The sequence below is a fragment of the Amphibalanus amphitrite genome, unplaced genomic scaffold, assembly GCF_019059575.1.
Source record: "Amphibalanus amphitrite isolate SeventyFive unplaced genomic scaffold, NRLGWU_Aamphi_draft 000047F_arrow, whole genome shotgun sequence".
Classification (NCBI taxonomy): domain Eukaryota; kingdom Metazoa; phylum Arthropoda; class Thecostraca; order Balanomorpha; family Balanidae; genus Amphibalanus; species Amphibalanus amphitrite.
In genome coordinates this window covers 927,043-946,916 of record NW_024881543.1, presented here as the reverse complement: position 1 = coordinate 946,916, position 19,874 = coordinate 927,043, and the positions used below count along the sequence as shown (strand labels likewise).

The 19,874-nt window shown below is 50.3% G+C and overlaps 1 protein-coding gene across 1 annotated transcript; it reads right to left on the bottom strand.

Annotated features, from left to right (window-relative positions):
* Nucleotides 1-839: 839 nt before the first annotated feature.
* LOC122377574 (monocarboxylate transporter 3-like) lies at nucleotides 840-17,795 on the bottom strand. Its single transcript, XM_043357767.1, has 11 exons — nucleotides 17,078-17,795; nucleotides 13,196-13,315; nucleotides 12,367-12,510; nucleotides 11,705-11,812; nucleotides 7,646-7,802; nucleotides 7,184-7,389; nucleotides 6,675-6,846; nucleotides 4,549-4,768; nucleotides 4,204-4,369; nucleotides 2,078-2,278; nucleotides 840-1,537 (listed from the first exon to the last, which is right to left on the bottom strand). Exons 1-11 carry the CDS (start codon nucleotides 17,280-17,282, stop codon nucleotides 1,362-1,364), a joined length of 1,875 nt encoding a protein of 624 aa, XP_043213702.1. The 5' UTR covers nucleotides 17,283-17,795; the 3' UTR covers nucleotides 840-1,361.
* Between the last annotated feature and the right edge of the window lie 2,079 nt (nucleotides 17,796-19,874).

Genomic DNA, 19,874 nt, shown 5'->3' with positions numbered 1-19,874 from the left:
AAATTTGAACGCAATCGGCCCAGCCGTTCCTGAGATCTGGAAGCGGCATTCTGCACGTGCGCACGTGCAAACGGGGTCCAAAATGACTTTTGCACGGCACCCTACTAACTGGTCCCCAACCGTGTACCAAATTTGAGCGCAATCGGCCCAGCCGTTCTCGAGATCTGGAAACGCCCCCTGCACGTGCGCACGTGCAGTAGCACCCTAACCGCAACACATGGGAATGCATTACCTGGTGGGTGCCTACCTGTATGCCAAGTTTCAGCGAAATCGCCCCAGTAATTACCGAGTTACTGAAATGGGAACAAATTTGGCACCTCTTATTGTTGTATTTTGCACGTGCACTGGGGGTGACCCACTTGCATCGAGAGTATCCTATTTTGGGTAGAAGGGATGCTGCTACCCTACAAAAATTACTGCAAGTCAATCGCCCAAGCAGCTGCTGAGATATGAGCCTCTCAAAATCACTACTTTTGCAAAACAGCTTGAACACCCTTGACTTTTCACGTGGCACGTGCCACGACGGTCACTGAGATGTATCAAAAGTAGTCAATTACGGGGTAGAAGGGATGGGGCTACCCAACAAAAAAGACCGCAGGCCAATCGGTCCAGCGGTTGCTGAGATATAAGCCTCTCAAAAGCGTTACAGGCCGGGCCGGGCCGGGCCGGGCCGGGCCGGGCCGCTCATACTGAGATTTTTCCGTTATATTGAAAAGACTCACTTCGCTCGCTGCGCTCGCTCGCTCGTAATAATGTGCACGTCTTCAATTGTTCTTTCACATTAGTTTCTACGTGATATGACACTTTGTTCGTTTCAGCTCTTAAAACGTTCGGGAGAATATGTTCACATGGACATAATGTATTTCCATATCGACAAAGGTATCATACAGTGGCATCATCAAGTAATAATATCGACTCTAAATTCATTAATCAAGTAAGTTCACTAAGAGCGCTGCGATGGGGCCCGGCCAGCCGGAGCAGTCGGTTGGCCTCTCCAGCTCACCACTCTGAAAGTGCCCTCGAGCTGATGCGACTCGAGGTGCGGCGTTTGGCACAGCTCGCGACACGCCCGCTCTCTCCTCTCTCAGCCCGCCTCCTACCTGTGCGGGTAGACCTCCCTCGGCCCCGTGGGACAGCAGTGGTATCCCGCGCCGGCAGAGTGCTCCCAGCCCCTCCTCCCGTCGGGCAGCAGCAGAGCGGAGCGGCGGCGCGAATACCGCGCCGTCGCCGCCTCCTACTCACTCAGGCACATACTCGGTATGAAAATACTCGGTCTCCGGCCGCCGGAGCTGGCCCGGAGCAGGCACTGGCCCTGAACAGATGCCGGGGCGGCCGCGCCCCGCCCCCTCCTCCTTGGTCGCTCAGGCCGCCGGCTCGGCCAGCCGGGAGCCGCCGGAGCGCTGTCGGCGCACCTCCGAGTTGCCGGCGCACCGGCGCACACACGGGATGAAGAACAGCATGGCGCCGCTTACCGCCACCATGGTGCCGGCCACGTAGAAGCCCGGGTCGTACGAGTTGGTGGCGTCGTACAGGGCGCCTGCGGACGGAGGCACGGTCAGGGGGTGACGCGAGCAGGACCCATCGGCGACCAGACATTGGCGATATTCAGCGCCCATCTCCCCTCGGCGGGTCGACATTGACGCTACAGCCGTCCAGCATTGCCATCACCCTCCGGACAATCGTCAACGGCATCACAGACCTCTCCTCTCCCCCTTCTCCCAAACTCAGTGGTCCGGTACTGGCACCACAGTCACCCCCTCCACCCCACCTACGCCCCAGTAGTCCGACAACGGAGCGGGATTCAACACTGCTAGGGCGTCGCCGTACCGCTGACGTGTTTGCCCCACTGATGACGTAATGTTGACGTCACGGTTGTCAATAACTCATCAATCCATTATGATCGATTCGTCCCGTGAGTGGTATCGATGCGGTGGGTAGACCGTGGACAAAAGCTTTAATTATCTCCACGTTTATACTGCGGTGGAGCAACTGAGCGATGTAGGTAACTATTGGAGGTCATCGGCAGCGACCTCACACATGGTTAGCGATTCCTGCGGGAGGAGCGGAGCTGTCTCACCGGCGATGGGCGGTCCGATGAGCGTGGCCACGCCCTGGAACAACAGCAGCAGGCCGAACGCGTTGGTGAGCTTGTCGAGGCCGAGCAGGTCGACCAGGATGACTGAGGTGAGGCCCACGTAGGCGCCGATCGTGAACCCGAACACGGCGGCGTACAGGGCCAGCGTGGGGAAGTCGGTGCAGAAGGCACTGAGCGCCGTGCCTGGCGACAGAGGTACAGTCAGTACCTGGGGGCAGAGGTACAGTCAGTACCGGGGGACAGAGGTACAGTCAGTACCTGGCGACAGAGGTACAGTCAGTACCTGGGGACAGAGGTACAGTTAGTACCTGGGGGCAGAGGTACAGTCAGTACCTGGGGAAGTCGGTGCAGAAGGCACTGAGTGCCGTACCTTGGGACAGAGGTACAGTCAGTACCTGGGGAAGTCGGTGCAGAAGGCACTGAGCGCCGTACCTGGGGGCAGAGGTACAGTCAGTACCTGGGGAAGTCGGTGCAGAAGGCACTGAGCGCCGTACCTGGGGGCAGAGGTACAGTCAGTACCTGGGGACAGAGGTACAGTCAGTACCTGGCGACAGAGGTACAGTCAGTACCTGGGGAAGTAGGTGCAGAAGGCACTGAGCGCCGTACCTGGCGACAGAGGTACAGTCAGTACCTGGGGACAGAGGTACAGTTAGTACCTTGGGACAGAGGTACAGTCAGTACCTGGGGACAGAGGTACAGTTAGTACCTTGGGACAGAGGTACAGTCAGTACCTGGGGAAGTCGGTACAGAAGGCACTGAGCGCCGTGCCTGGGGGACAGAGGTACAGTCAGTACCTGGGGATAGAGGTACAGTCAGTACCTGGGGAAGTCGGTACAGAGGGCACTGAGCGCCGTGCCTGGGGACAGGCGGTAACCAGTTAGTGCCGTAGGGACAGCGGTACAGTCGATACCTGGGGGACCGCGCGGTACAGCACCTGGTTCAAGGCGGATCGAGCCCGTACGAGTATCGCACGGGACACTGAGTAATGGGCCATCCATCACGGGTATAGTACCTACACGACAGTGAGTAAAACTCTCCAGGTTGTCGGTAACCAGGGGCGGATCCAGCATTTTGCCAAGGGGGGGGCTATTCCGAATCGGGGGCCCCCCATCGATGGGGGCCCTACCTACCCCCAAAAGTTTAAGCCTGGATTTCGTCCACTTTATTTTTTGGGGCCCCCTATCATGCTTTTTTTTGCAAAAAAAAAGAAAATGAGAAAGTCGCCCGGGGGGGCGCTATAGTCCCTATCGCCCCCCTGGATCCGCCCCTGCTAGGAGGCCTTGTATGTGAACTAGGAAGCCCTCTGTGATAGCTAGGAGGCCCTCTGTGCAGATGCGAGCGCAGGCCCTCAGTACAGACTTGGAGACCCTTTGTGTGGATGCGAGTGGAGGCCCTCTGTGGAGATTAAGAGGTCCTGTGTTGGCGAAGAGGATATCTGTGCAGGCTTGGAGTCCCTCTGTGCAGGATAGGAGACCTTCTGTGTGAGTTAGGAGGCCCTCTGTGTTGGCTAGGAGGCCCTTTGTTCGGATGCGAGTGGAGGCCTCTGTGTAGGCTAAGAGATTTTGTGTTTGTTAGGACATCTGTGCAGGCTTGGAGGCCCTCTGTGCAGGTTAGGAGGCCCTGTAAAAGTGGTCATCTCTGTGAGTATAAGAGACCTCCAAGTTATGAAAAGCTTTACCAATCTTCTAACAAAGAAGTCTTCTCAGCTAGTCTTCTAAGAAATAACGAAGTGGGTAGGTTAAAAAAAAAACTCATCGGATTTCGGCCACTTTATTTTCAGGAGGCCCCCTTTTCAGCTTTTTAACTTTTTATTTTATTTTTGAAAAAAAAATCGGCCAAGGGGGGGGCCATGGCCCCCATGGCCCCCCCCCCTTGTATCCGCGCTTGTCGGTAACAGTTGATATAGGTCAGATCAGTGAGAAAAGAGCTCACCAGTGCGTCCCGTAAAACACAACGCGCATCAGTATGGGTCCGGACAAGAGTAATTAACCCCCCAGCGTCTCGAATAAGTCTGTTACGGCTCATACGAGTCAGTGGGCGGCTCGGAGCCATCCCAATGTGAAAATAATGTCCACAATCCGCCCGTGTGCCATCCTGGCCCGGCTCACCGATTCCAGAGACTGTGAGCGCGCAGTTGTAGACCCAGAGCCGGTTGACGCACGGCCGGTCCGATATGTAGCCCAGTACGATTCGAGACACGGTGTTGCTGATGCCGATGATGGAGAGCAGGAAACTGGCGCTGTCTCGGTCCAGGCCGGCCTGCACGGCCTTATCCTGTGAGCGAAGAACATGAAGATGAACTACACTGTTGACAAGGCAACGTTTAAAATCTTGGCTCACAAATGAACAGGGGTGGTATGCACGGCGATCGGAGAAATTCGAGGGTATATCAGACACATAAAACCTCATGCAGTCTTGCTGGGCGGAGAGCGGGGCCATCAGCGCGCTCTCACCGCGATATAGATGTAGGGCACGTTGAAGCCGATGCTGGTCAGGAAGTTGGAGATGGCGAATGTGAGGAACACGGGGTCTTTGAGCAGTGCCAGGCCCATCATGTCGTGGAGCGTGTCGGCCACGTCCTGCGGGCACTGGATGCAGCCGCAGACGACCGTGCGCGCCGTGCCGTCCACCACCGGGGCGGCCACCTCCACCTCATACTCGTCCTGGTTCGACCTGCCGCAGCGGAGAACGACAGTCGGTTCAGTACAGAGAAATCGAACATCACCCTCACACATGAAAAAGTAACGCTTTTAACGCTTAACTACCTTTTGATAAAACAAAGAAGATCGTCAACCACGGTTAATTTCCGTGATCAGCAGCATTCTCCATCTAGAACTTCCAGGTCATTGAAACGTCACACATGACTAAAATGTTGGCATCAGAAAACATTATCATTTGAAGCCATTGAACTCGAACGCATTCCTGTTTTGTTTACCTTTTCAGGGCTGGCACCCGCCACAACTGAGGCAGTGACAGAGGGCGCGCGGATTCCATTCTCCCGTGGCCTGAGCTCAAAATGACAGCCAGTCTCGGCCAGGGCGTAGTGGCTGTCATAGGCTGACCTGCCAGCCGTTGCCGTGGAGCATACGAGTCCCTCAGCCGTTCCCCAGTTCCATATCCAACATCGGATAGATGGTTTTCAACCGACTGTGCTCGCCATATCTCGCCATATTAATCTCGCCTCTATTAGCCACGAAGCTAAGTCGCATGACCAGAAAAAAACGTAGAATCAGACATTAAATACTTTGTAGACCAAGCCTTAACATTGCAGACCTGGTGCGACTTAACAGCTCTCTGAGCGGCGCTAACTCAAAGTTCTGAGGACACAAAATCGTGGTAAAAAAGGACCTAGTAATAGCAGTATCAACTAGCCTGATAACGTCTGATAACATAGGCAGTGTTCTATTCGCTAGATTAGATATGACGTTACATATGATATCAGTTCACCGAGACTGATTTAGCACCGACTATTTTTGCGTGCTATTTTCCGGAAACTAGGAGGTCGCAGTAGCTTCCATCGGCGCGTGGTGGTGTGACCCAAACCTCCAAGGTCACGTCCGTCCGACGCCCCGAGTTGGCGTGCTCGGAGCACCGACTGGAGCTCGGCCAAATTCGTATGTCATTAAGGGGCCGAGCCAGAGCGTACGCGGACGCTGACGCACGCCGGGGCCCGGCAGTCAGAGCCACAGCTGGATAAGGCGCCTTTGGTCCAACAGGCAGACGACGGAGACGGTAGACAGACTAGACACTATAACCCAGAGGCTGGTGGATGAGCCGAGGGGTCACGTAACAATACGCCAAATGGTGACGTGGGTTTTCACCGTCACTATCTTGAGAAGCGTGTTTCGTGAACAACACAAAACAAGAGTCACCTCTGACCCATTGTACTTATATAGGCGGCCTAGCTGCATAATCGCTTTGAACGCAATGAGAGGTAGGTGAACGAAAAGCAGGTGGCGCCAGGATTTATATCCAGTTTCTCAGCACAGCATGTAAAAGTTACGGGAGAACGTAAAAGCGCCCTTGGTCTGAAATGAGACCGTTAGGCCACTCACGGTAGGCCCTAAACCAGCACGGCTTCACACCCAGCCAAGAATACAGCTCTTGTGGCATGAAAGTCAATTCCATCCCGGCGTAGGTCCCTTTACCGCGTCCGGTCGACTGGTCTATAAGCACACATTTTAACGCGATTTATGTGACCCACTAAAATATATTGCATACCTATTTGGCGACGATCTATGTGACTTGTACTGCGGTATATTCAGTCGAGGTGTGGGGTACTCACTTGTATTACGGTATAACTTTGAAAGATACGGGGGTACTGGCTTGTACCGTGAAACATACATCGGGTCTGGGTATTGGGCACTGACTTGTACAGCGGTACAGGCGATAGAGGTACAGGTTAGTACTGACTTGTACCGCTGTACGTTTAGCCTGCCGGGGTACGGGTTAGTACTGACTTGTATATACTGGGGTATGCTGAGCAGGCATATTGCCGGTCAGGTTATAAGGTACAGTGCACTGACTTGTACTGTGGAATGTTGAGCAGGCATATTGCTGGCCGGGATAGTATACTGACTTGTACTGGGGTATGTTGAGCAGGCTGCCGCTGTAGAAGATGTCCTTGCGGCGCATCACCTCCAGGTGCTGCGAGGGCCGCCGGCTGCTGGCTGCGCTGCCCGTCGGCTGGTACAGGTGCATCACGTCGTGCGAGCCAAACTGCTGGACGCCGGGCGTGGGACGCGCCAGCACTGCGGAACAAGCGCACATAGTGAGAGGACGGCAGAGGTCGGGCCGCACAGAAAGACACCCAGCTACCCACACTTTAGTCAGACGTACCGATACTCAGACACGAACATACTCAACGAATCATAACGCAGCTGTTAATCCTTTATTCGGGGAAGGGGAACTTAGGAGCCCCCACCCACATCTTTCACTCGTTGAGGGGAGATCATAGCTAGCAACCGTCTCTTACTCGATGAGGGGAGCTCATATATATATATATATATATATATATATATATATATATATATATATATATATATATATATATATATATATATCCCTCCCTGAATGTAGCTAGCTCACGTGGCTGTGACGAGGTCATCCGGCAGACCTCCTGTCTCCCGGGCGCGGTCACCACGATGGAGGTCGCGGCGGCAGCGCCCGGCTGGTCGGGCAGGTCGCTGTCGGTCAGGTTCCTAGGCACGGGCCGGCGCGCCGCAGTGCCGCCCAGCGCCCCGTCCTCGGCCGCCACCCGCAGCACCGGCTTGTTGAGTACACCGTTAGTGGCCCTGAGACGGGACAGAGGTCAGGTCAACAGCGGCTCAGAGAGGCGGGGGGACACATTACATAGCGGATCGCCACATGCCAGCGTGGTTCGATGGACACACCCGTAACAATAAACACCTGTCAACAATGAACACTTGCAACAATTATAAACAACGTACACTTGTGAAAGATACAAATTAGCTTCGGAAACTATGCCACTGTGACAAGCCTTTGTCTATCGACACTGGACATGGGTCGGGTCGCCGATGTTTTACGTACTTTTGTTGCCGTTTGGGCGCTCGGACCGGCTCCAGAGGCCGGAACAGGACGCCGAAGAAGGAACAGCCGCACAGCACGGCCGCCAAAATGAGCATGGCGTTCTTCCAGCCATATGACGTCACTAGGTGCTCCGTCAGCGGCGCGAAAATAAACGTGCCTGCAAACACAATACAGAACAGCAGGTAAATATATGATCTTATTCCACAGCTTGTGCACAAATAAAACGACACCGACTTATTAAAGCTAGTTGCTGTTACCACACTGACTAAGTTGCCATACTATAATTAGGTTAATTCGCTTATACCTAATTAAAGCAATAGAATTCGATGAAAATAAAAATGCGTGCGAATAGTGAATACACCAATAATTCGCAAAAGTCCCGACCATGCACTGTAAAAAATATTGACGAGCTATGTGTCAAAACAAGGGTCTCGAAACAGTCACCAGGTTGTCAATGCTTCCGGTACCTACCACTTAACTAGTTACCGCTTAGTTAGCTTACAGGCTGAGAACTATCCAGATCGTTATGATCCGGTATTGCAATGATACCCTAGGTGTACCTTTGTTTTGAAGTGCTGAATTAACTATCAAGGTTGTTTGACGTTTGTTTTCGCCTCAATCCGAAACGAGGAAGACCCTCATCAAATTATTAGGTGAAAGCCAGCCTCAGGATGATCAAAATACTAGGGATAGTTTTGTCATAGTAATCTGTGAAGGGCGAGGAACAAGCCGTAGCAATGCACTCGTCACTAAACCAGCCTGAGATTATTCGCCAGGTAGCTGCTGCGTTTCCCTACTTGCTGAATCATGTTTGCAACTTTCCATTTCCAGACACTTTTTACGGCAAATAAATTGTTGGGTTATTTGGAAGGTGAATGACAATTTTATTTCTATAAGTCAATACATTTGTATTTCCGATTGCTCTAAAACTTTTTTTTAATCGTTTGCGGTAGGTTTTTATTGTTCGCAGTAAAGTTGCGCACCTGTGAATCCTTCACTTAATGCGTTCCCGGCTTCCCGGCGCCAGTTGCGCTGTGCCGTGCCGCGTTCGGTCGGGGGTGCGCGCGTCTGTGAAGTGCGAGTGTTTATCACTGGGCAAACCTGTATCGTTTCCATTTGTGCAGTGTCTAGTTATGAAGAATTGCCTGCCGATATATGACCTGCAGTGATCGACGTTCTGATTCAATAACTTGCCATAAGCCATTATTCTCAACCAAATCGCGCAGAGACGTTTGCAAAGTTGTCGAGGAGGGGGGGGACAAGAGCGATTTTAAATGAATTGCTCTCCATGCAATGCAATAGGACTTAGGTTTAATTTTTCGAAAGTTGTGGAGCCGCCCCCGGTGTCCGGCCTGGCCAACCCTCTCAAGAACCGACAGCTAACGGAACACTGAAGTTTCACTACGACGATTTCCGCCAAAGTTATGAAGAAAAGGCAAGTGCAAGAAGTACAAAACTTCTCTTGGTAATCAAAACTTAGGTTTGGCAAATTCCAAACCCTAAGTCACTACAACTGTGGATATAAATAAGCTGGTTATTGACGGCCAGGCTCTGGCCAATCTGAGGTTCAGACCTATCATCAAGTTCATGAGGCAGCTGCGGTTTGGGCGGCTCACGGGCTCCACTGCATAGGCTCAGACAGGTACTCTACAAAATGTCTTCTGTGTTCTTAGGTTCAGATCTATCGATAGGTATGTGCATGCTTCTGATTCGATTGATTACTGTAAACGGGCGCTGGAAGTGAAAGGTTCGCTTGATATACGAAAGGTGCATTGCAAGAAAGCACATTATTTCAGAAATACACTTTCATTTTATCTTGAGCGTTTTTGGAATGGGCCGGATGAATTCGTCATCAAACTGGTAAGTGATTTCGTTTGAAGACCACCGATATTTAATAATATGATGGTCTTCAAACGAATTCGCTGGCAAATTCGATGACTGGATTGGGCGGCGTAGGATCTGCTGGTCATCTGACTATGGGTTGATTAGGGCCTAGTTGGGCCCCTAGTTTTGACCTAGTTTGAGCTTCATTCGTTAAGTAGGAACAAGACGATGCTTCTTTTGAACATCGTCACTAAACAAGCCGCCCTCGTTTTGACATTGTTTTTCGTTATTATTGTTACTAGGTACTTTGTTATCATACACAGCATTAACGAGGACCTGCTTCCAAGACAAGGCAGAAACGCTCCAGCTATTTTTGGGACGTGGTAAAAACTAACCGACACCTGGTAACTGTCATCTGACGAACACAAAACAAGCCAGGGGCTCGTAGCGTGTGTCAAAAGTAGGATGCAAAACTAGTCTGTACCCCCGACATTTAGCGTTGAGAATCATTTGACGAGGGGCTAGTCAATATTTTTTACAGTGTGGGTCCAGACGACACTCATGCGTGGCTAATTCATGTGCGTGCCGATGCTATCGGTATTTGAGATACTCGCGAGATTAATGTCTCAACTGATGAGGCCGGCGGTGCTCGGCGACACACGGCGCCGTGCCTCCTCAAGATAGTGGGCCCGATACCCGGCGCTCCGGTGGACAGAGTCCGTGGAGTGCCGCGTGGTGCACATGGCTGCAGCGGGCAGTGTGGGCGCACCAGAGGAGGGTGCACGACCGTGTGCAGTACCTATCTGTAGACCAGCGGATAGCACATTGGATCACCATTAGCCGTGAATGATATATCTGCTCTCAGCCTATAGGAAGTCGGTGTCATTGGTGTGCCGAGTCAGCTGTTGGGAGCTTTTTCGTAGACAATGTGTCCAGAACCGGAAGCCCGTTCTTAAACCGGCCAGGGTTAATTTGGGACCTATGTAAGTGTCAAAAGAAAGTCTGCATTTGAAGTCATTTTAATTTGAAAATAGCCTCATTGGATTCCCAGCATTTCAGGAAAACAGCTATTATGACGAATAATACATTCTCCGAATTTCGTGTTTCTGGCCTCACTGGAAGTAGGAAATGAAATATCATTCGTCGTCCCCGGGTGCCTCTTTGTGAGACCAGCTCCAATTTAGCCCGCGCCGTGGCACATGGACCACTCAGAACACCGAGTGGAGTGCAGAACCCTCTCCGGCGCCCTCACCAAGCCTCTTACGCAGCTCTCGCGGCCAAAATAGGGAGAGGCGACACAAGAAGTTCGCCAAAAACATTAGACAAGTGCTCCGGTCTTTTTGGTCCAACTCGAATAGCAAGTCATCATGCGTCAACCAAGGCTAATTTTACACGAATTTAACATTATCATAAAACAAGTTTTGTGTTGAACAATTTTCCAACATTGCTAAATATATTTATATCATAATTACTACCACCATTGTAGTTTTCTCATTCAACACTCAAAGTTGACCCCATGAGACAGATATAGATCATGACATAACCGTGCAAACCATCCTGCTGCGCACCAGTCAATTTGTCGAAATAAAAACAAATGTGTTGATTTCCCGTCTGTAACATGTCTCTGTCAAGCGTATTTACTGCGCGGGTAATGCTGTGTGTATGTATACTCGTATGTCATCTACCCGGTCGAAGTTTATTCCCTCGGCGCTGCAATAGTGTAACAACAATACCGCGGGTTAAGTCAACACCAGGCTGAGTACAATGGCGGAGATGAGATGGACCAGATACCTACAGGGTGTCCGCGTTAGTAATGGCCATTAGTGAATGACAGGAGCCCGGAACAAACAAGCGCGGAACATTCGCGGAGTACGAGTCACTGGGTGAGCATCTGACTCACCGAGCCGCTGTGTGAACCTCTAGCTCACCGTGAGTTCTGAGTCGCTGTGCGAGCCTCTACTCGTAACTCATCGTGCCCTGAGCCGCTGGGTGAACCTCTAACTCACCGAGTTCTGAGCCGCTGTGTGAGCCTCTAACTCCCTGAATTCCTGAGTCACTGGATAAACCTCTAGCTCACCGAGTCCTGAATCGTTGTGTGAGCCTCTATTCACTGAGCCCTGAGTCGCTGCGAGTCTCTAACTCACTGAGTCACTGGGCGAGCCTCTCACTCAATGAGTCGCCGTGTGAGCCTCTAACTCACCGAGTCCTGAGTCGCTGAGTGAGCCTCCCACTCACCGAGTCCTGAGCCGCAGACGGCGATACCGGTGGCGAACGATCGTTTCTTCTCGAAGTAGCAGGTGACGCTAACAATAGCTGGCAGGTAGATCAGGCCCAGTCCACCGCCTGAGAATAGTCGACGGATCATCAGTTACAGCCGCTCCCACACGGCTGCCGCTGCTAAATCGAATTAAGATACAGTAAACGGTTCAGCGAAGCCTGAGATGGGATTTCAAAGTGTGGTAACAGAATCATCATAGAGCTTGTTACGAAACAAGATGCTAAAAATGAATAAGGAGAAAGAATCTAGGCATTCAGCAACCGAAACTATCTCGTCATTGTCAATCCAAATTTATTTCTCTGCGTATTTATGCATCAAAAAAGCCAAATAAATCAGGCGAGAGAAAGCTAATCTTCACACACATCGGTAAAAGGTCAAGCCGCTTAGCCCCAAGCTCTTTTTGACGCAAACCTCTTTCGAGAGCGACATGGTCTGAATTAGCTGATTGACGTTTCCAATTATACCGGGGCAGGTCAGCGCAGACATCGCCAGTATTCGGTAACAGCAGCGACTAAAAAGACGAGCACCGTAGTGACAACTCCGATTGATTGGCGCATTTGCTCAACACAATCCCGACTGGCTGCCACACTCACTCAACACAAGCCCGATTCGCACTTACCGAGCACCAATCCGATGGTGACGTACATGACCTGGACGCTCTGTGCGAACGTGGTGAGCACGAACCCGGCTCCCCCGACAAAAGCGCCGGCGATACAGACGGCTCGGCATCCGTACCGATTCACCAGACCGCTGACCAGAGGGCCTATGGAGCACGAAGAGCTAATGTCAGTATACCTATAGGCGTCAGTCAGTAATATAGGGAGGGAGACAATGTCAGTGTACGTCTGTCAGTAACGGGATGACAGTATGTCAGTATATACGTTTGTCGGGAACGGGGTGACAGTATGCCAGTATGTCAGTATACGTCTGTCGGTAAGGGAAGGGGCGACGCCAGTATGCGTCTGAAAATATTAGGACGTAAATATCAGTATAGTACTGCCAATAATAGGATGTAAATTTAAGAATAGGACTGCCAATAATAGGATGTATGTAAATGTCAGTGCCCACTACCTACAGTCTGTCGGTAAAAGGACGTAAATGTCGGTATAGTCTGTCGGTAACGAGGCTCCAACGTAGCTGGCTCAGCATGAGCACACAACATCAGAACATGAATGTCAGTATACGCTAGGTCTGCCGGTGACAGGATGGTAACGTTATTAAATAATAAATACGTCTGTCGGCACTAGGACGGTGATGTCGCTACATCTGCCTGCTGGTAATGGGGCGTAAATGTCCTCATTGACGTCTGTCGCTAATAAAGGACGTCCATGTTTTTACGGCTGCCCGTCAGAGAATGACAAAGTGGTCGCCTCCATGGTAATCCGATTTAGATTAAGTCCAAATAGCGGCATTGACTCCAGCTGTCGCCAGCTCCTTGCAACACTCACCTGCTCCGAATGTAACGCCCTGCATAATCGACGCGATCCACGACGTTTCCGCCTTGGTCGAGCCAAAGTTTGTTGTGATATCCATGTAGAAAATGCCGAACGTGTACATAACGCCGTCAGCTGGAAAGACACGAGCAGATGGACCACATGTCAGAGGGACGAAAAGGCGGGGCCTGTCAGTGTCAGGCGTTGGACGGCCCCTCTGACCCTGCAGCAGCGGTTCAGATGAACCACAGAAGCACATGAAAACAGATTAAAATATGACCTAACATGTCAACAACAGATTCGAGAAGATATGCATCAGGGACGTTAAATGCTTGGTAAACGGTAAACACGCATGTTGCGTGACATTGGATTCCCTTCACACTGAAAAACAACCCCGAATGAGTCCCCCAATGACACCATCGTAATCCGCATAATCTAGGAAAAACAATCACTTGTTGTACCGGCGCAAATGCTGTTTCGACATGCTGTTATTTGTCACGTAAAATAACAACGGATTAGGTAAGTCGAGGTACTTTTTTTTTATTCATCACCCTTCCAACGGGCCGATATGCCCATTTACAGGAAGGCTCCTGCTCCTCCAACCTACATACCCCTCCCCCCTTAGTCTTTTATTCGCCCCCCTTAGTCTACTTAGTCTTTTATTCGCATTTTATTCGCATCCGTATCGTATTATTTAATATTTGGAGTATTTTATTCGTCTGCTTGGCTACTTGGTTGGTTCTACTTGGTTTGGAGTCTACTTGGTCTTTTATTCGTGTTTAATTCGTATTCGCGTATCGTATTATTTAATATTTGGAGTCTTTATTTCGTACCCATATCAATTGTTTCATCAAGTTTTGACGTAAAAAGGAGAAACGTGTCGAGGTTGAGACGGCTATTACCATTGTACAACTTATACCGATTAAAGCACAAAAGTAAATGTTCGGTTGGGAAAACCAAACAGTTGCTTATATGTTCATGTTGGAAAAACAAATGCGGTGAATAAAACACAGTTGTGCATTAAATATTGTTTTAAAATGTATAACAGAAAACTATTACGGTCACAAGAAAGCCAGCAAGAAAACGCCCGGCCAGTGGGCAGCGCGTCCATGAATCCCGCGGGACCCAACCATGCATAATTATTATTCTTGTTTTTAATGTTATTTTACCTGTCACTGGTCATAATACTTATTGAGCTCGTTGAACCAAGTTGAGCGGAAAACATCATAGCCATTTTGTTTAGACATGCTTAAGTTTTTTTTTGCGCCAGCTACAAGTTATAGCTAATTTCAACAGTTCTTTTTGGTAGGTATATTTTTATTGTTGTCAGTGCTTGTCTACAAATGCCACTCGACACACCGATACTATACATAAGTGCGACCCAGTCCCACATGACTTGGAGAGCACGACCTGACCCATTGACCCACAAATGAGAATAAACGTCAAAACATGGCATGGTACCCATCTATACTATGTAGGGCTTGTGTCAAGATAAAAGTAAAAACATCCGGGTCTTAGCTCGGCAAAAAAGAGCTGCTGGAGAGTGCATCTCACGGAAACGGTTCCACTGGGAGTCCTGTCATAAACAGCCTCACTGTTTACAAATATCGTCGTCTGGGCATTCTGGGTCAGCGGTGTGAGTGGCCGCCGGTGGCACTGTGCCAAAAATGGAGCACACAGAGACCGCGAACCCGGCGCCACGGAACCACAGCGGCAGCCTGGGGGCCAGAGAGCAACATGGACGGGTGGGCGGCGGTGGGAGGCCTGTAACCCCCCAATGCCCTCCAATTATCGGATAAAAGTCACATAAGTGTCCACGAAACGATTCAATATTTCAGCTTTCGATGGAGCTCGTGGCACCTAAGCGATGGCACAATTATCATTCAAACATAATATGCCCAATCATTTGGAACAAAGGCGCCCGGCGTCCACGCTGACGTTGTCTGGTAGAAGTGTGAGTCACCGCCACCGTGCCGGGGTGGGAGGGGGAGGGAGCTGTTCCTGGATGCCGCTATGTGGGAGCGAGCGAACCGAGTCAGGCGGCTGGCGCGTGGCGGCGCTGGCAGGCCTGAACTCAGCCGTCTGTCGTCAAAAATGACAGAATTCCGAGCACTGCGGACTCGGCTGGACTGCGTCGCGCCGGTTGGACCGCGTCTTGCAGCCAGAGGTGTCCCCCTTCCTCCTTCCCCCGCCAGTCCTGGCACCGAGCCAGTGACCCAGCTGACCCACAGAGGGCCGCCAGTGAGCGGAGGTTTTTGTGAGACCCAGTCCTGCCGCAGTGCATGCTCCATATACTGACGTCCCAGACGAGTCTGTGACAACAAACAACTACAATCGGTCCAGCAGAGGCGCTGCCAGCACCCACAAAAAGGAAGAAATTAGTCACGGACAGACTGTATGGATGACAAGTGTGTTTTTAAAGTAGAATATAATATATTCACCCGGTGAAACAGGAGACGGGTGGAGGCTGAGCCAACTTCGCCCCTTGGTGGAAACAAAGAATGGCCAAAAGGTCTCCTTTAAATTTTCGACTCGATCACTCGAAGATCAGGAAATTCAGTGCACTGACGGCCACATAAAACTTTCGCTCATTTTTACCGACCGTGATGCATGGGACAAACATTTTTTCATATCTTAGCAGTTGGCACGTTTCTAATCACAAAAAGTCGGTAGACGCACGAATACTGCTACGCCGACATACGTGTATACTGTATACCGAATCGCAATTCCGGCCGGACCTGGGGCCGTATTCACGTCGACTTCGTAAGTCGATTTTCTTTCGTAAGTATAATTTGGTATTCACGTCGACACTTCTTAAGTTTTTGTCGACGGAGTTCACGTGAATAAAAAAATTTACTTAAGAAGTAGGTCAAACTTAAGAAAATTCTTACGAAAATGATCGACGTGAATACGGCCCCTGGTTTCGGAGAAACAGGTCACAGGTGAGAGCTCAACTGGGTCAGGGTCCCGGCCATGACATTTTTGGGGTATGTGTAAGATCAATTAACTTGAGGGTACTTAAAGCTTCGTTGCAATCGACCGTCTCATAAGCGAGTTATTCGTGTAAAACCTAAGTGTCCATCCGAACCCCTGCAAATCCGAGGGTTAATCGAAGGTCAGGTATGCCCATTTTCATCTCTCAGTCGGTACTGCGTTGTGCGCAATCGCGAACAGGCGTTATGGACATGGATGGAACCGGTGAAGTAAACGCCCAGCTTCCCAGCAAGTCGCGGACAAAATTATCATTCCACAGCATTTCCAATTCTCAACGCCGTTCTTCGAGCGCGCAGCTCGTTGTATGGCGAACGCTGGCACATGGGGACAAAGGGAGGAACACTCATTGGAAGGGAGGGGGACGTGTCTGCCTTTGTCCCATGCCTCCGTCGATCACATCCCATTCGGCAGCAGGCTAAAAAAGGTATCGGGAATCGGGCCTGACCGGACTGAGACGGGCAGTCGCACCGGTGCATGCTTACTAACTTCACAGCCAAAAGTCATTAATTTGTGACTTTCTGACAAGCTCTGCAAGAATAATCAGTTAAATCTGTTATCACAGGGTGACCTACTTCAGCTACTCGCGGCGGCTAATTGGGCCAGGACGGGTGCCTTGAACAAAGGACTCGGCAGGTCATTTGAATAATGGCTGAAGAAAGACGGTGTGGGATCAATACTTCCTACTTACGCATGTAATGAAACCAGTCTTCCTATTCAGAAAGTGATTGTGACGCTGCATGGGTCACAGCTAGTGACAAGGACGCTGGAATATAACAAAGGATTTTGAACTCGTGAACATCTTCGGTGTTTTCTCTTGTTATAGCACAAAACAACTCTTACGATCATAAAATAAGACGAGTTCGACGAGGCTCCGAGGCAATTATAAGAAAATAGTTCACTTACCTATAACGTGAATCATGAAAGACGCGAAGACGACCATCCATCCCCAGCCACCGTCGGGCGGTACGGGCATGTTCCACTCATCGTCTTCGGGCTCTTCGGAGAGGGCCCGATCGCTAGCCACCACGGCGCCATTTTTCGCCTCCTTGGCCGCCGGTTTGCCGTTGGCTGCCTCCGGTGCAGCGGTCGCACCGCTCTGGGAGTCCATGGCGGTGAGGTACGGCCGACGCCTTCACAGGGCCAAGTCCAGCCGACATCTGAGGTCCCAGCGGCGGCCGATCAGCTGACCGACGGCGGTGCGCAGACGCGCTGGGCCGCGCCGCTCCCAGCGCGCAGCCAGATATCGCGATTGTGATCGACCGTCGGCCGGTGACGGGGCTGTGGCGCCGTACGGGCGCTCGTGCCGGCCGCCCGGCGACACATCGATCCTGCCAGGTGGCAGCCGGTGGCTGGGAGAGCCCACGTCGGACTGCCGCTCCGCACGTGGGCAGCCGCCCGAGCACTAGGTCAAAGTGAAGTGGGCAGAGCGATACTTCACTGTGGTATGTAGCTAGACAGGTAAGATTGAGTTTATCGCTGCATTCAAAATGTAATATTCAGTAAACGTCGCACGAGCAGAAGGCTAGTGAAGTCGAAGCCGGTCAAAGCAGGACCTTGAAAGTCCCAAGGCCGAAATGAAACTGATTGCTGACTGATTGCCAAAGCTTGCCACCGAGATAACGAACTGTAACATTTCAGCATGTGCCTTGTTTCCAAGCATCCCCACATAAAAGTATTTAATTCGTGATTCATTGCATTCATTTCGAATGTCCTGTTTGACGTCGCATTTCGCATGAAACTCTGAAGATGCTAAAGCGAAAAATATTAACGTCTTTCTCCATTGCGTTCCGCCTCAGCATTTACCTTTTATGCTACTGTGCTGTACGTATTTCCAAGTAACGTATTGATTGCTGATGCAAATAAAACATGCGAGCAAAAGCGTTTTTCAATGCTTATGACGGTTGACAGCTGGTCACCGGGCTGCGTGATCGATAGACTGAGCTTTGTCGCAGCCAGCACAAAGAAGCGACGGCGCCGAGCACGGACAAAGTCGATGTTCCATCAAGGCACATCCAACGGCACATTCACTTCGTCCGTGCCCGGCTTGCCGACATCAAAAGCTTCCACCGAGAAGTAAATGAAAGCCCTGTATGCTCCCGGATTTAAGAGCGGCTTTCCGCTGGGCCGCTGGATCAACGCCGCCTTTTGAAGTTGGCCGCGAGTCCATCAAAAGAGGTCATACTCGCATATGTATACTGTTAGACACCTGCGATGATAAAGTAAAGCAAAAAAGGTACCTAATGAAAATTGTATCATAAAGACACGCTTTGTGCCTTTTCCGTGTAGGTATGTTTTATGAGAATCAACTTTCTGGTCGTAGTTTATTTCATGTCATAGTTGATGTCGTTCGGAGTCACACATGAAAATAAAAGAGGGCGTAATAAGTAATAACGCATTGTACCATTGGTCCTAAAACGAGGAAAAGTTATTGCAACTGAACTGATAGGTTTATGAGGACAATAACGCTGAGGGAAAACGCTTCAAGTTATTTCCCTTGACAACGTTAAAAAATCGTTGTTAAAAAGACATCCATTTGATTTACGAAGAAACAATGAAATAAAAGCCAAAGGATACCAGTTCAAGATGTTTTAGTATCCGCCTATAAAATATGTACGGTATAATTTAACCCACCGGACACTCAGAAATCACGGAAACAAATGGCTTCCTTTTCTAGCTATTACGTGGATAATTTCGTTATTGGTTCGTATGATATGCTTGTGCCTGCTGCTTGCATACATACATTTTGATAACCGATTTCACTTTTTTCCATTACCTCATACCCGATGTATTGCATTTTAGTGCATTCAGAATCGACATTGGCAGACCGGAAAAGGGGTAACAAACGATTATAATCCTATTAATAATCTATAACGTGTAGGTAGTTAAGTAACAACAAAATGACTATGAAATTGCACTCATAAGGTTAAGCACTAACAAAATATATAGCTCGTCAGATTGTTTTCTTACAGACAATTAAAATACAATAACAATATAAATAAAGCCAGACGCTTCGGACAACAAATGCCTTCGTTTGCGCCAACAAATCACTACAGTTTGCATCTGTAGTGTAGTGTCAAAAGCAATCCATCATCACGGCCTTCCTATCGAATGGCCGCGCCGCCCGGCCGTCCGTCTGTGACTGTAACTATGTGAGTATTTGCCGGCGGCTCGTGGCCACGAGGCGGTAACTACAGCCACGAGCCAGTGACCCGCATCCGTCCGCCCCGTCCTCTCTCCTATACAGACACACGCACAGGCGCTGGATATACGGTACGGGGCGACCAGCGACGAGCCACGCCGCCTCCTAACCCGGCCGGGCCCGGGGGGTAATCCCAACCACCGCAGCCCGGGGGGGGGGGGCGTTTTTCGCCCCCCCTGTCTAACTCCGTAAATAAGGGAGCTACGGAAACAAAAGCGATACCAAACGAAAGGTCCTTACGAGACGATTCTATTGCACCTAAAATTTTTGACCTCAGGTCATTTTTCAAGGTCAGAGGTCAAGGTCAAAGGCCAAAACCGGCACATGTGTAGTGATCTCAAAGTAAGCCTTCTAGAGGACGGCAGGCTGCATCAAACCGGCAAAATTGGGTGTCAAACGAAAGAAGAGAATCTGAGGATTCTGAAAATGTGCTCCAAATCAAAGGTCAAGGTCAAGGTCACGCTCAAAATTAACCTCAAACTTGGCACTTTTTCGCACATC